The 16,528-nt window shown below is 44.3% G+C and overlaps 1 protein-coding gene across 3 annotated transcripts in view; it reads left to right on the top strand.

Annotated features, from left to right (window-relative positions):
* The window catches only part of ULK3 (unc-51 like kinase 3), a 197,843-nt gene that overhangs the window by 60,808 nt on the left and 120,507 nt on the right, over positions 1–16,528 (top strand). For all 3 annotated transcript variants that reach the window (XM_069222140.1, XM_069222142.1, XM_069222141.1), the window contains one exon: positions 14,280–14,344. In XM_069222140.1, coding sequence (XP_069078241.1) covers positions 14,280–14,344 — 65 coding nt within the window. The remainder of the gene's footprint in view (positions 1–14,279; positions 14,345–16,528) is intronic.

Here is a 16,528-nt window from a genome sequence, read left to right as displayed (position 1 = left end):
GGGTAGAAAGAGAGCCTGAACAGGGAAACAGGTAAAGCCACTTAGTCTGCACAGTCACCGGGGCTCAGGCTGACAGTATCATATCAGTTACGTCCACAAAATGGACAAACGCAACTAGCAGGAGAAACTGCATTCTCTGCTGGCACTCTCCTTTCTCTTCTTGTGGCAACTTTCATACCCTTAATCACACAAAACACAAGTAGTCATACACCTTCCCCTGCACACGCACTCTTCAATTGGAGGAAGTTAGAGCTTCAAATACCAGGGACTGTGGAAAATGTATTAGGGAGGTCTGGTTGACAGGTACAAGTGAAAAACACTGTACCAGAGGGCATGGTCAGGAAAGATGGTTGTGTGGGTGTGTTTCTTGGCTGCTCAGCCGTAACCCACAGGAAATCCTTCACTTCTATATGGGAAAGCAGAGCCCTCAGTACGAACTGAGTCAGGAGTGAGGAGCAGGGTTATGGGAGCCAACCTGAGTGTTCAACTTCTAGTTTGGCCACACACAAATTTCGGATACAGAGTGCTGCACTGCGGCCGTCCGGAATATGTGAGCAGAACAAAGGGTGGCACCTAAGCCGAAGGGCAGTGTTTGAGAAACCTTCAGCGGCAGTCTTCTGGAATGTGGAGGTTCTAATGGGGTGTCCCAAGAGAATAGCTGTAGTCCCAAAGGGGGTCAGAATGTTTGTAAGAGCAAGAGAGGAAGTGAAAGATGTGGGTAGAGGAGTGGTGGTCGGGTAGGTAGTCTGCCAACAAGTGAAGATCAGCTCTCAGCGGTGCCCACTCAGTGCTTGTCCATATACATTTTTGCTGGAGGCGTTGTAGGTCCCAAGCAGCCTAGTTACTGAATAACCTTCTTTGGGAATGGTAGGAGGATTTTGATGCTGGTGAGGCTACAACTAGTGTCTCACGATTGAACATGAAAAGGGAAAAATTGATAAAATGAGCACAATCACGCCCAAAAAAGGGACAAAAACAGCTGTGATGTAATGTTGTCCTTCTCACCTGCCCGCAGCAGTTTTCTTGTATCTCAGATTAGTTACCTCTTCGTCTTGCGCTGTGTTCCTCTTATTTCGCCTTGTTTGCTTTCTTTGTTCCAGTTATGAGTGGTCAGAGGGAGAGAAGTGGCGTGGGCAGGGAAATAAGGGGAAAGAGTACATGTAGTTGACATCCCTTGATAATGTTGATGAATTGTTCCTGTCTGTGCTACATAGTTATCACAAGTGATAAGAACTCCATAGTCTCATGTAAGCAAATGGGCCCTTGGAGGCATCTGGAGCATAGTCATGTTGTTTTAGACTCCTGTTATAGTAACAAGACTGCTGGATTTGCGGTGGCAGCACCACTGTTTGTGGGTGACTGAGTCAGTTCCACACCGTCTTGGCAGCTGTCTTTCCAACCCTTTCGGTTAGCTAGCAGCACCTCACCAAAACCTGAAAAAAATGTGATTCATGGCAGCCCAATATATTTATTGAAAATACTGCAATCTTCGATAAAATATATGTCCTGCAATTACTAGGGCAATGAGGCATAACTGTATTAGAATGGTGGTGACCAGCGAGAAGAAAATAAACAGTTCCAACATATTGGAATAATATGCATAAATGAGTTGTTCCTAGCCCCTAACTCCTAAGCGAGAGCGTAGCAGTGTTAGCCCAGTCTGTCCATTCTTAGTCCATGGGAGGAGCACCCACCCTTATTACCTGAAGGAAAGGGGTCTGCCCGCTGTCTCCGGGGTTGGCTGTAGAGACAGGGCTGAGGTTAGCAAGGAAATGGTAGGTAGCATGGGTGGTATCTTGGCTGGAATTACCTCCCTGTTGTCCCTTGGCCTACACTGTGTTTTTATAAGAAAACATATTTTCGTTATGTTAGAAATGGGGTCTCTAGTTGGCAGTCGGTTTGCACCCTGTCCAAGTAGGGACCCTCACTCTAGTTAGGAAAAGGGAGATATCTGCTCAGATAACCCCTGCTCACCCCCTTGGTAGCTTGGCCCGAGCAGTCAGGCTTATCTGAGAAGCAATGTGTAAAGCATTTGCACATAACACACAGTAATAAGTGAAAACACTACAACAGGACACCACACCAGTTTTAGAAAAATAGCCAGTATTTATCTATATAAAACAAGACCAAATACGATAAGAATCCAACATACAGTAAGAAAAATATGAATTATGCAAGATTTACTCAAAACTACAGTTCTTTGAAGTCGATAGCTCCACCTGGGGCTATCACAGCGTTGTGATCAACAAAACCAACAGTTCAGGCCGGCAGCGGCATTGCGGGCCAGCTACGGTGTCGGGAAGACCTGCAAACTGTACCTTGGATTTGCAGGGCGTCGTGATCCTTGCGGTGAGCTCCGGAGGGCGGCGTCACTGATGTCGCAGTGTCGGGTCCGGAGTCGTTGCAGGAGTCGTCGGGCCCTTGAGGTCACACGCGTTGCAGATCGAACTCCAGGCTGATGAAGTCAGGTGCGCCGGCGTGGATGGCGTCGGGGCTGCGGTGCGAAGTGGGATGACCGTGCAGGCAGCGGCTCGGTTACTGTGTCCAGCGGCGTCGGTGAGACCAGGGCTGCATTGTGAAGCAGGGCGGTGCAACGTGCGGTGTCCACAGGTCACGGTGCAGACAGCGTCGTCGTCGTTGCTGAATCGCTGTCGTCCGTAGGCGCAAGCCAGTGGCGCGGGACGGGACAGTGCTTCGTGACCCTCACAAGCGGTGTCCACAGTCCACGGTGCAGGCAGGATGCCTGGGGACGACACAGGAGTCGATGGTGCTGGCGTCGGTGGACCGGGGCTGCGGTGCGGGATGGGACGGTGTTTTGTGTACCTCACGAGCGGTGTCCACATGCCACGGTGCAGGCAGCGGCGCCGGTGTCAGCAGGTGCGGCGTCGCCGGGGATGCCCAGGCTGCGGTGTGAGCAGGCAATGCCAGAGTGCGGGGGCCACAGGTCACGGTGCGAGCAGCGGCTCGGTGAAGTCGTCCGATGACGGCGTCGGGGAGACCAGGGTCACGGTGCAAAGGGGGGCATTGCGACTCGGTGTGGCGTCTGTAGGTCACGGTGCAGGCCAGCAGCGTCGTTGGCAGCGTCACAGTGGTTTCTCCTCTTGAGCAGCACAAAACACACAGTTCCCAGTGCTGCAGGTCAAGGAAACTGAAGTCTTTGGTGTCCCTGAGACTTCCTCCACTCCACTCCGCTCTACTCCAAGCCCTTGGAGAACTTTCTCAAGCACGACACACAGCAAAGTTTACCATTTGCACTCTTTTCAGGCAGAAGCAGCAACTGCAGGCCAGTCCAGCAAAGCAACACAGCAAAGGGACAATACTCCTCCTTCAGCTCTTCTCCTGGGCAGAGGTTCCTCTTGATTCCAGAAAGATTCTAAAAATCTGGGGTTTTGGGTCTGCTTCTTATCCCCAGTTCTGCCTTTGACGTTTGCAAACTTCAAAGCAGTCTCAAGTGTTTGCAAGATCCTTCCTTGTCCAGGCCAGGCCCCAGACACTCACCAGGGGGTCGGAGATGGCATGGTGTGAGGGCAGGCACAGTCCTTTCAGGTGTGAGTGACCACTCATCCCCTCCCCTCCAGCACAGATGGCTAATTAAGATATGCAGGCTACACCCCAGCCCCCTTTGTGTCACTGTCTAGAGGAGAGGTGTGAACAGCCCAACTGTCAAACTGACCCAGACAGGGAATCCACAAACAGGCAGAGTCACAGAATGGATTAAGCAAGAAAATGCCTACTTTCTAAAAGTTGCATTTTCAAACGCACAGTCTTAAAATCAACTTTATTAAAAGATGCATTTTTAAATTGTGATCTCAGAGACCCCAAACTCCACATTTCCATCCGCTCCCAAAGGGAATCTACACTTTAATCAGATTTAAAGGTAGCCCCCATGTTAACCTATGAGAGGGACAGGCCTTGCAACAGTGAAAAACGAATTTAGCAATATTTCACTGTCAGGACATATAAAACACATTACTATATGTCCTACCTTAACCATACACTGCACCCTGCCCTTGGGGCTACCTAGTGCACTTTACTAGGGACTTACCAGTAAATCAAATATGCCAATCATGGATAAATCAATCAACAGTACAATTTCTATAGGGAGCAGTTGCACTTTAGCACTGATTAGCAGTGGTAAAGTGCGCAGAGACAATAAACCAGCAAAAACAGACCTGAAAAAATAGGAGGAAGAAGGCAAAAAGTTTGGGCATAACCCTGCCAAAAGGGCCATTTCCAACACGTTACATGGAAAAAGGCATGATGTGCCTAAGTGTCAGTCTGATTTCGAGCCCACAAACTATTGTGGCAACAATGGCTAGCTGGATTATCATGTACTCAGACATGTCAACGTTTCACAAGGATATATAGTGAAATGTTGTGCACAGAATAATAATTATTCTTTTGCGGAATGACAGAGTTACAGCTGATAAAATAAAAATAAAACATCCCCTCTAAAAGCAGGCTAACTAAAAATGATTAAAATGGAATAAATGAAGTCAGAGCACATATGTAGGTACAAGGGTACAGGCCTTAAGCCTATGCTAAGCTAAAATATGTGTGCCCAAGGAGAGCGTTAAATAAACCCACGACAATGTAAGGTGCAGTATGGTGGCCCATTTGGGGAGGTGCCACCTTACGCACTGGCTCATAGGCAAGTTCAATGTTTTGTTAAAATCTGACATATACAAAACGTTTTTTTTAAAATAAAATTGTGAGTTCAGGAATTCAAAGGGAAGTTAAGAGAAAACCCTGTAGGCAACATAGCCTAGCAATAGGCAGGGCAAAGTCAACACTTAGTCTATGAATACAACAGAATACCTAAAAGTCTTCTTCATCAGCACACATCCCCTCCCCTCTCTTTATGCACATGAGGCTTACAATGTTCTCAGTGAATAACAAAGGATTCAGCTCCCCAAATAAAAGAACTAAAGTTTGGCAATATGTGTGGGGAAGAAAGAAGTTTTGACATTTTGGCCCTGCAATAAATGCACATAAAGAAACAAGAAGAACACAAGCCAAGGCATGACTCATACCCCATTGTGTTCTGTTCCTCCATTAAGAGAAAGCACAATGGAGTGGCACTGTTTTTCACAGATCTCTCGACTTCAGAAAGACAGTTCATAAAATGAATAAGCAGGGCAGATAAACACATGGTCTCAAGGCTGCTCTAAGGAAGGTGAGTCACAATGACAAAAATCCATGCCTCAAACAGAGGTCACAATGCATTTCTCATATCTTTTTTTTCTTCCCAACACAGGGACTTGACTTTGGTTTGGGATCCTATTCTAGATATGTCAGGGGCTATCATAGCTCGCGTTGAGGCTTTTAAAAAAAAAAAAAAAAAAACACATACCTCCAGGACATGCTTGAAAGAATTTGGCCTGAGAGATGTCTGGAGCCAATAACTCCAAATCCAAATAGGTTACACCTTCTTTTTGCACCCTCAGAACATAATCAAGGGTTGACTACATGCTAATGAGCAATGTCCTTGCACCTTTAATATATGCAACTAGAATACATCCCGTGATGATTATGAATCCCACCTGCACAGAGTTGTCACTCTCTAGGCCCTACTCTCCACTCCCAAGTGCGCACTGGATAATTCATCCTGCTTTAATTGGAGACCGAGTAATGAAAGCAGAACTTCAAGACCATATTTTGGAATATTTCCATACCAAGAAAATACTAGCTTCGAATTTAGACTGGGATATCTTTAAAACTGATATAAGGGGTAAATGCAAAAGGAAACTAGCCAATTTAAACAAATTAAGAAGTAAAGAGTTAGCCCTTTTGGAAGCAAACCTAGTGCAAGCTAAAAAAGAACACAAAGACAATCCCATGAGAACTGTGCAGCACTGAGTGTTTTTGTGAGAGGAATACTAAACACAGTGTCTAAGAAAAAAGCAGAACTTCCCTTCCTTAGCCTAAAGATAAAACTGTGTATAACCAGGCTAATCAAGTAGGCATGTGTTCAGCCAGACTGCTCGCTCGACATAAGTTATACAGCGGCTACATTGAGAATGTTCAGCATCACTTCGGGCAAATCATTGAATGATGTAGCCCCTTTTAGAGGAATGGGCATATACAGTGTTCCCACCTCATACTACTCTCTGGCGTCCAATGGGAATCCTTAGCAGCACCCATCCCCGATAAAAAATGTTGAGGCTGCTATTAAAATGCTCAAGATATGAAAAGTTCCAGGGTCAGATGGCTTTACAGCAAATGTTCACAAAGCATTCAGCTCTGTTATGGCCCCACTTGACTAGCCTCTTCAGTTTGATAGCTCAAGTTGGGTAATTACCCCCCAACAATGGGGGAAGATCATATTTCACTAATACCAAAACCAAGGAAAGATACCATGTTTTGTACTTTATATAGACTCATAGTGCCACTTTACCTGGATGCTAAATTGTAGACTGAAATATTAGCTGCCAGGTTAGGGATTTTACTACCAACACGTATTCATCTCAGTCAGCCTGGCTTGACACAGGGGAGGCGGACAAACAATAGCATCCAGAGGATAGTCCTTTTGGATGACAAAGAAAAGAGGAAAGCTAGGCATGGAATATTTGCATTTCTTGGTGCAGAGAAATCTTTCAATCTGGTGGGGTGGCATTATGGTTTCATTATGGATTTTCGGTTTTGACCCCCCTTCCACCTCAGTGTTGATGGCGGGTTATCGGGACCGGCATCCAGAGCCAGTATAAGTGGAATTGAGGCGCACTTCAGAAATGTACTCTCTTGCTGCTGCTTTTTGTGCTTAGTAGCTATCATTTTACAGCTAAAGTAGAGCACGAGACAAAAAAGGGCATTTCTTTTGTACAAGAGGAACATAAAATTGCGTGTTAAGGCCTTTCTTATTAAATCATCAGCAGCCTTGTTAATGAAACTGCAACTTCAGTTAAAAAAAAATGAAGCTGTGTCTGGATTCTAATAAACATTAATGAATATTAAATTACCGAGGGGGTCATTATGATGCAGGCTGTGAAGGTACATACAGCCACATTATGACATTGGCCGCTATGGCGGTAGCAGCCACCGGGCTTGCCATAACAATCTCCAACCCGGCGGCCGCTACTGTACCGCCAGTGGCATTTTAACCCTGCCTACCGCAATGGTTCTTGTGGCATTCGTAACACCACGGAAACCATGGGTGTATGCCCTACCAGTGACAAAGAATTCCTTCCCTGTCACTGGTAGGAGGCCCACCCCTCTCCACCCCCCCTTACACTCCCCAGATGCCCCCCACACCTCTCCGTACACGCTCCCCCCTCACAGATTCCCACCCCCATAAACGCACACTCGCAGGCACACACCACACATTTGCAGGCACACACCACACATTCACGCACTCACACAGGCTTACACGCATTCTCACTCATGCATACACACACACACACAAATAACACCACACACACATTTGCATTCATGCACACACTCGCACACACACCCCCTTCCCTATCGGAAACCCGACTTACCTGCATCCAGGGGGTCTTCTGGCAGGGGACTGGACGGGGCCCTGCTACCGCCAGCAGCGCTGGCCAGCAGAACACCACCAGGCCATATTATTTGACATAATACGGCTGGCGGCAGTCTACTGGCGTGGCTCTGCTGGTGGTAGCAGCGCCACCTTAACGCAGTCCGCCAGTATGGCCACAGCCGGATTTCTGAACTTCTTGTGGCGGAAATCCGGCTGTGGTCATATTTTGGCTGACGGATTTTAGCTGCGGCGACGGTCTTTTGCCGGCTGTGGTAGGCGGCACTTACCGCCAATGTTATAATGTGCCCCTAAATCTTTCTTTATTCCAAGTTGAAACAAAGGCCTTAGCAGTTCAGACATCATTTAAGTGGACAAGCAAGTTCATCAAATATTCATACATTCACTTTACATCGAATCTTGCAGACCTTTACTCAAACTACATACAATGTGTTGATATGCTTAAGGAACCATTACTGCAGGTGGCCATAGCTCTTCTTAGCTTAACTGGATAGAATAAATATCTTACTGAGAGCTCTATACTTTTTCCAGGTGCTCCCAATATGGGTTCTCAAAGGGCACTTTATTGAACTTAAAACTGTGTTGTGAATCTTTTTTATTGGGGTGGGGGCATAATGCAAAATTGTCACATATGTTGCTGCACCCACCTGAGTTTTCCCAGACCTTTTATGAAAGTATTGGGCATCCCAACTACTAGTTATTGACAAATTGTCTTTGAGAGCAACAGCTGAAACATTGGACAACTGGATAATGCTGTTATAGGCAGACTAAAATGGGATTTAATCTGGAACCCTAACACAGAGAGACCCTCAAATATATATTCATGTATGCCCACCAAGCACTGCGCTAGACATTTTGAATTCTATAATACAACGCTATTTAAGGATCACATTTCCCTCGCTGTGTGCCCCAATTCATTAAAACTCTGACTTAATGCAAGTATTACTCCCTGGTTCTTTTGACAGATGGAAATGGGGGATTTGTGTAGACATTTCAGATATATTCTATAGCTAAGAAATACCATAATTTGTGGCATGCAAACAGATTTATATTTTTGTCCAAACTAAATGATTCCACTACACCCATTTGAGGTACTGGGTGATGTATCTGTTATATAAACTGGCTGCACCACAACACTTGACCTAATAGAACAAATAAACAGGTTCATAAAGAGGTGAATTACTAGGTCCTGTTACACCCTCCTCCGCAACGTAGCTTTTACTCTTCATCCTTATACAGCTCACTGCTCCAGCACAGTACCCACTTAAGCTTGACACATACTACCCCTATATAAGGAGGGGATGTGGCAGGACTGGGGGTTGCAGACTCGTGGTGGGATTGCCTGCAGATCTTTTTATACTGAGCAGAAATTTGGCTGCTATGAAAACGATACTCGGCCACACACACCAGTGGACATCCATGTGTTGCTTGGTCTCTCATCCAGTGTCCCACAATGAATTCCAAGCCCTACGTTTGTTTCATCATTAAGAGCAAAGCGTACCTATTAGGTAGTGGGACTGTGCAATACAGGTGGTAAATATTTAGCGTTCTTGGTAATATTCTCATTGTACCTGGTCAATAAATGTGGTATATTCAAAGGAGCTTCTTAAGTTTTTGGCCTTGATGTTCTAGCAACAAAGATTTACCGTGCAGGAGCTATGATTTGAATGAGTTTTTCATCAATCAGGAGTGTGATCCTGTGTCTGTGTGTGTATCTACATAGTAAGAAATGTAATAGTATTATTATTAGTATGTATAAGTGCAGAGCTTGGAGACAGCTTATTTTTTTGGTCTGTTATACCAGTGCGTTTATAAATCTATGATTCAAGTTTAGGCTTGTTGTCCACAACTTTACCTCTCTTTGCATAATTTTCTTTACAAAATTGTGTATATTAAGTGGTGATCCTGCACCGATTGTATTATTTTACATGGTAGTGTTCGTTAACGTGAATGCAATTGGAGTGCTGTAGATCTTTTCCAGGATTTCTGTTACAGCTTGTTACTTTTTTCTGTGGTCTTTATTGGCCAGTAGTACGAGAGCAAGAACTATCTAATGTCGTTGGTGCTTGTTGTGGCTCTGTCCTGCTCTCTGCCCTGTATTTGTTGAGTGTCGCTGATTGAGCCTGTAGGAGAACGCTTGTGCCAAATTTGCAGGTAGAGCGCTAACTGTTGTCCTCATGGCAGCTCCTAAGCCACAGTGCATTTTATTCTCTTGTCAATTCCTGGAAGTGAGTTATTGAGCCCAGAAGTCTTCATTGGTGTGTCTCCTGATTTCATCTGGTGCGCCACACTCCTCTTCCACGACGAGTTCCTCTTATTTTCAATCTCTGCAACTATTTTTAAGGTGGAAAAGCAAGCCTTAGTGTCAGTTTATTTGCTTCCTCTGACTGCATGCCTAGTTTATGATCCGTTTGGCAGCTATGACATTGACAACATTTTTGTGTTGCATTTAGTGAATTCCTTATTTAGAAGTGTGGTTTACTTTTATGTGAATGGTTCGCCTGCAAAACTTTAGACTCTGCACTTCTCAAATCTTTGATGTCCGCTTGTGGCAGGTAGTGCTAGCATTGACTCTATCATATTCCATTGTTACTGATCCTCAGACTGGGATTAATACTATTAAATCTCCTTTGGTTTATGGTGGAGCTTAGGGTTCGTACTAGTTTCATGTTTTTCAGCCCCACAGTTGCCAACCTTAAAGGGCCATACCCCTTATCACACTATTGACATACTTTGATGGTCACTATTCTTTATCCTCATTCTATCTAGGTAGGACATTTAGTAGGTAATACATCATGTAATTTAAGTTTGCAGATAAAATCAATTTGCCCAAACAGACTACTTTTAGTGCTCTGTTTTGAGTGTGATGAGTTCCTATGTGCTTGGTGTCTCATTCAGGTTATTTGCTTTCTGGTTGTGTCATTTTCCTACCCTTCAATTGCAAGACTGCCTCCCAAAGTGAAACCTGCATTTTTACTGTCCCGTTGATCACCAGAACTAGGTGGCTTGGCTCTCCTCATTCACTCCTCCCACTGTACCCTGTCAGGATATTGCCACCATTGGATACCATCTTCCTTTGAAGAGATGTACTAGCAAGAGGCATCCTTGGGCCTCTGAACTTCTTTGCTCAGCCCCTGACCAGACGCAAAAGCTCCAGTGCAGCACACATGGTAACTACAAGGCAGTGTGTTTACTTAGTGACTAGGGTTTTTTTGCTTGAAAGATTTGCACTGCATTTCAGTTGGAGAGAATGCATATGAGTGCACAGCTAAAATAGCTTGCCCAAAAAGACTACTTTGAATAGTTTAGTGTTTTTTTGCAACTGATTGGTGGTTTCTATATGCTCGGTTTCTGTTTCAGGATATTTGCTTTGAAGTCCTGCCCTTACCTTAGTTGTTGATTTCTCTCCTTCCTCCCAGTACAAGACATGGTTCTTATTTGCTCCTATTGATCACCAAAACCAAATGTGTTGGCCCTCTCCCAGCCTCTCCCATCCCCTTCTGTAATTGACATCCACTATCCCTACTAAATCTCTAATCCCAGGGAGTCCGGCTCCAGCATACAGATAAAGGTCAGACACGTTCAATGTATTTTTCTTGTAGGGGTGGCTAAAAAGCCTTCAGCTAGAACCCACTGCTTTTAGTTTAGTATAACAAATTTTATTTATTTTTACTGAAAACAACATACCATGGCAGAATCAAAAACAAAACATGTTTTACAGAGCTGGGTCTTCATGCCATTGATTGCTTTTGGGCACTCAGGCCCCTTCTCTGTTGCTAGCCTCATTGAGCCCACCCTCCTGATCCCCATCAGTAAGTGTTGTGCCTGTCTGATATACTGCCTATTTAGCTTTATTGATGTTGAGGCCTATGAAGTTTTCAAACACGGAGGATACTGAGCTGCCTCAGGCTTGGACTATTTAGGGACTCGCAGGAACACCGGTAAATCGTCCGCATGTAAGGACCACCTTTCTGAAATATCTGATGCCTGTTTCAAGCCCCTCAGAAGACGATCCGTACCCATACTACCAGTGGCTCTATTTCAGTAGCAGACAGCAAGGGGACATCAGGCAACCCTGTCGGGTACACCTTTTGATGGGAATTAGGACATCAGCGAGAGAGAGAGAGAGAGAGAGATTAGTATATAACAGGCATGTGTGCCTTATTTGCATCCAAGGTTCATAAACTCTAATAGGATAAGCAGGTAGTTCCACTTCACTGAGTCAATGGCCTTTTGGGACTTAGCCATAGGTAGTGCTAGCAGCCCTTGCACTCTGTCTGCAAGGACCCTAATGTTATAGAATCACCTTAAATTATGCCTGTTGTCCTTTCTTGATGTAAAGCTGGATTGGTCTGAGAGGATCATAGAACCTTTCACTTTCATCAGTTAGTTGCCTTGGGTTTTGGTCATTTATGTTCACCTCACTTGGCATTTACGATGGCGTATGGGCGATAGAAGAAGCTGTCCTCCTGACTTGTTAATCACAATTATCTTTGTTAGCCGCAGGTTGCCTCAGCCCAGAAAATCCTCCCCCCATGTGTTTGATTGGGTCAATTATCTTGGATGAGATTTGCTGAACCCTCAGTTCTTGAATTTCCTCTCAAACCAACCCACCTCTTACCTCACTCCTTCATTTCACTTATTCTGCTTATTCTACTAACAATGTTCATTTCAAAGCATTACCTTTAAACCATCACTGTTATGTGGGAGCATCAGATATGCAATATGATTTGCTAGTTCACTCCTTTGTGAACTCTTAAGATCATTGACCATCTCTCCCTGTATCCTGTGCATGCCTGCGGTTTGCTAATCTCTTTCCTGGGTGGGCTCTTGAAAGCAATTATAATTGCCAACCACAGCCAGCCCACTCACCTTTTTGTAGGCTATATAGGGCTGTCACAACTTCCTTTATCACTTGCGTGCCTGGAGACTGCCATCTTTGACTTCAGGATGTACTCTAAGCAGCATCTCGCATGGGTACATTTTTCCTGTGCATGCCTGTGTTTGCTCCTTATATTGATTATATGTGAAGAGCATCTTACTCTAATTGCCTAAACGTATTACATTTCTGTAGGTTGCCACTCTCATGGTCATTGATGACTAAAATCTGCCCGGCACTTTTAACTATTGATAATAAAGGAGAGTGAATGTAATTTGTAGGCCCATGTGAGCTTGGCATTATCCCAACGTATTTGATTTGTGATTTGCCACGTGTCTCCTTTGTTCATCAGTTGACATATTTAATTTGCTGGTAGACGTGTACAACAGATTGTGCCTGTATCCAGGGCAAGCCTTTGGATTGCTCCTCCATCAATCCTGGGTGGACTGTATGTATTTTGTGCCACAACTGTCTGTATTCATTGCTGGTCTGGAGCTGCTCCCATGTTACTCCTGGATGGGCTCTTCACGTCATCTAACAGGGTTGTCTGGTTCCAGTGCATGCTAATGGGATTTCCGCTGTCTTCTCAGGATGGGCTGTAAATAGTGTTTACCATGTTGACTTTTCTCCTATGCATGCCTTAGGGCTACTTCTCCTTCACCCCTGTGTGAACAATACAGCTCACTTGCTGTGAACTGCCTTCAATTCAGTTTATGCTGGTGGGTTACTCCCCAGTCACTCTTCGGATTACTTGTCCTGTCTGTATCCAGTGTTTGCAGGAGGGTTGCCCCTCTGTCGCTTTAGGGTGAACTATGTAAACCGCTTTTCATGGCTTAGTCCTAATTCATTACATTCTTATGGGTTGCTCTTCTGCTGCTAAAAACTAATAACTAACTGGATCCTTTGACCTGTAGAGGATGGTAGACAAGTGCACTTGTGCACCTATATCTTAGACTATGTCATTCCACTCTACTCATAAGTGAAGTTGCATGTGACTGCAATATTTCCATCAGGCCATTCATGCCTTGGATCTGTCACATCTGGACGGAGGCATTACCCTCCTCATAGGGTTGCAGAAAGTCTCACTTGTGCCTCACAAAAGTATCTGTCACTAGGCAATATGGTAAGTCACAGGAGTTAAAATAAAATGGCAGTATTATTCTGCTCTATATTGACCCAAATTGGCTTCCTAGAAGACCAGCAGTATAACCTTGAAAAATGTCTTTAACATCACGTACAAGACTATCCTACTCCAGAATCTAGCATACTTGCATGAAACAACAAGCAGATCACATTCAACATAGAGCAATCCAGCTTCAAATTCCAAATCTGCTAAGAGAAAAATGTTGGACTGGTGTTTTTTTTCTTTCTTTGCTCGAGTTCTGGACTGCACTGGAAGTGGATATCTGTTCTTCACTGTCAGTGCTTGCCTTCATTCAATAAGGTGGTAGAAACCTGTTGTGTCAGTCTTCCTTGAAAGATTTGCTTTAATCTATGACCTTATGTTCTAGAATCCATATTTGAATATCTGCTTTCTTGACAATATCCCAGTTCATGTACTCCCTCTTCTCTGTTTGTACATTGCTACATTATCACCAGGTTAGAGTTACTCAAAAACCTATTTAAAAAATAAATTGTGCAGGCTCCCCAGCAACAGCACTGTCATTGGTCCAGATAACCTACTACACAGCACTACTAGTGATATGGAGGTCATCCGAGATTAGCACTGTCCTTGACCCCTTCGTTGAAACACACAGCACTGCAATCCTTTCAGAGACCTCAGCATATAGTGCTACCTTCAAAGTAGGAGACCTTATTACTTGGCACTACCTTTCGCCCTACAGATGTGCATCCCGGTGATCCTTCATGCAACCACTGACTCTTTTTCTGTCTGGATTTCAGAAATGGCCAAGGACAAGCCTCGTCTGTATGCTGCGCTGGATGTGGCTTCGGCAGCTGTGGCCAAGGTAGGAGTACAAAGTGGGTTTGATTTAACGACAGTGCAGGAAGCATGTGCTTCTCTTCTGGCACAGACTGTTGTGGGCGGGCTGCACGTCCAAGCATACACCGATGTGGTGATTTTCGAGCTAATGCTGCATTTTGTCCGAGAGCTAATTGCACTGGAGGTTTTTTTGTACTGTGACACTGCACTACTTACTCGAGCTACCCTGACATTCCTATGGTGGTTAAAAGGTAAAATAAATCTTATCCTATAACAGGATGTCTGTTTTTTTATTAAATGGTTATTACTAATAAAAGCCCACCAAAGGGAATGGTTCCTTTTCAACAGAAACCGGAAACATAGGGTTTTGTGTGTATTGCTTTGACACAAGAGGGAACCAAAGCAGTAAAAGTGCAGCCATTAACTCCAACCGCTTTTCTATGATGGGTGCTCCTGCTGTAATCTACTCTGGCCATAGCAAACCACTTTACATTCCCTTGTGACCAGATGCTTGGACCACTAAGACTTATTACGGCTTTCCTCATATAGTGTCAGCTCATGGGTCACTGCGTGATGATGTGTAGTGGCCAGCATATTTGCAGCTGAACTCTGAGCAAGGTGCCAGTACGTTGTAAAAGACATCACCATGAAGTCATCCTCTTTCACTGAGAGTAGGATAGAGCTTTCTTTTCTGAAAGCTGAGGTTGCAGGATTGTGGCAATAAATGTCAGTGTGCAAACAGATGCCTCTTGGCTGCATGTGGGGTGCTGGCCATTGAGCTTGGCCGCAGGCCAACTCCCCGCCGCAAATGGCCAGAGGCCGTTTGCGGCACGGGTTATGGTGCATGGTGCATGCAGGGGGTTGGCCACAGGCCCTGCAGCCAACTCCCACAGCCAAATGTCTTGTGCGTGGTGGTTGGATTAACGTATGGTAATTATATATTACTTTACAGTAAAAAACAAAAGCAATTCAACTGGGAAAAAAATCTGAAAATAACGATAACTTGTGCCATAAAGTAAGTTTGGGCCACGAGTTATAGTTATACTTAAGCTAAGAAACTATAAGTATAGCTATTACTGCTGAATTTCTATGGATTTGTTTAGGTAAAATGTGTACCTTATCATAACGTCCGTGTAACCTTTGTTTTTTTCAGTGAAAAAATAAAATAAAAAATAAATATATATATATATATATATATATATATATATTACAAAGAGACGGTAGACACTCTGTAGTTATAGTTAGGATTCAAATGGATATTTGACCTTTAATAATTTTGTGTCCATTTGACAATACTTTGCAGACCCATAGCTTTTTCTACATTGGCAGATAAATGCAAAGTTTCTTGGTAATTGGTCACGGGGGTGCAAAAGTTTCTTGGTAATTGGTCAAGAGAGTGCAAAGAAAAAAGGGGGGTCCCAAAACGCGTTTTTCCACCACTGCATTTTCCATAGGCTTTTGTATTGCATGTAGCACAAAAACGGCTGAATGGATTTTAATAAAAAGTGGCAGAACAATAAAATATAGTGTGTAGATGATAGTTTTTGTAGTATAGGTAAATAGGGTAATTTATTTTTAAAGTTATAAGCCATTTTAACTTGATGATATCTGTGGCCACTGTAATTTTGTGAAATTTTGCGGTATTGCATGAAAGGGCAGTGGTATATAGCAATGATATGATTTACACCCCATAATGTATATTCCTGCCACATTACATCTACATTAGTTCACCCGCTTTCATGCTACATCTGTTTACACTCCCTCATTCCACTCTGTGCCACTCCACTCTTCTCCATTGTACACTACTCCACTCTTGGTCACTCCACTCTACGTCACTGCACTCAACCCTGCTCCATTCTACGTAACTGTACTATATTCCACCCCACTGTACGCCGCGCCACTGTACGTGATTCTACTATCCCTCACTCTATGCCATTCTATTGTATGCTACTACACTCTACCCCAATCCAGTGTGAGCTACTCCAGTCTGTGCTGCTTTACCCCTCTGCACTCTACGCTTCTCCACTATACGCTGTTGCACTACATGCAACTACAGTGGATTTTACTTCCTTCAACATACCCTGAATGTGTCTGTTCTCGGTCTCCATCTTCACATACCATCTATCCTATGTCTGCTAGCTCCATCGTGAATACATTTCTTCTCATGGATCACTGAACAGTGCCCCTCATCAACTTTCCTGGCTGAGTG

The sequence above is a fragment of the Pleurodeles waltl genome, chromosome 3_1 (genome assembly GCF_031143425.1).
Source record: "Pleurodeles waltl isolate 20211129_DDA chromosome 3_1, aPleWal1.hap1.20221129, whole genome shotgun sequence".
NCBI classification, from domain to species: Eukaryota; Metazoa; Chordata; class Amphibia; order Caudata; family Salamandridae; genus Pleurodeles; species Pleurodeles waltl.
This window is presented reverse-complemented; position numbering and strand designations above follow the sequence as displayed.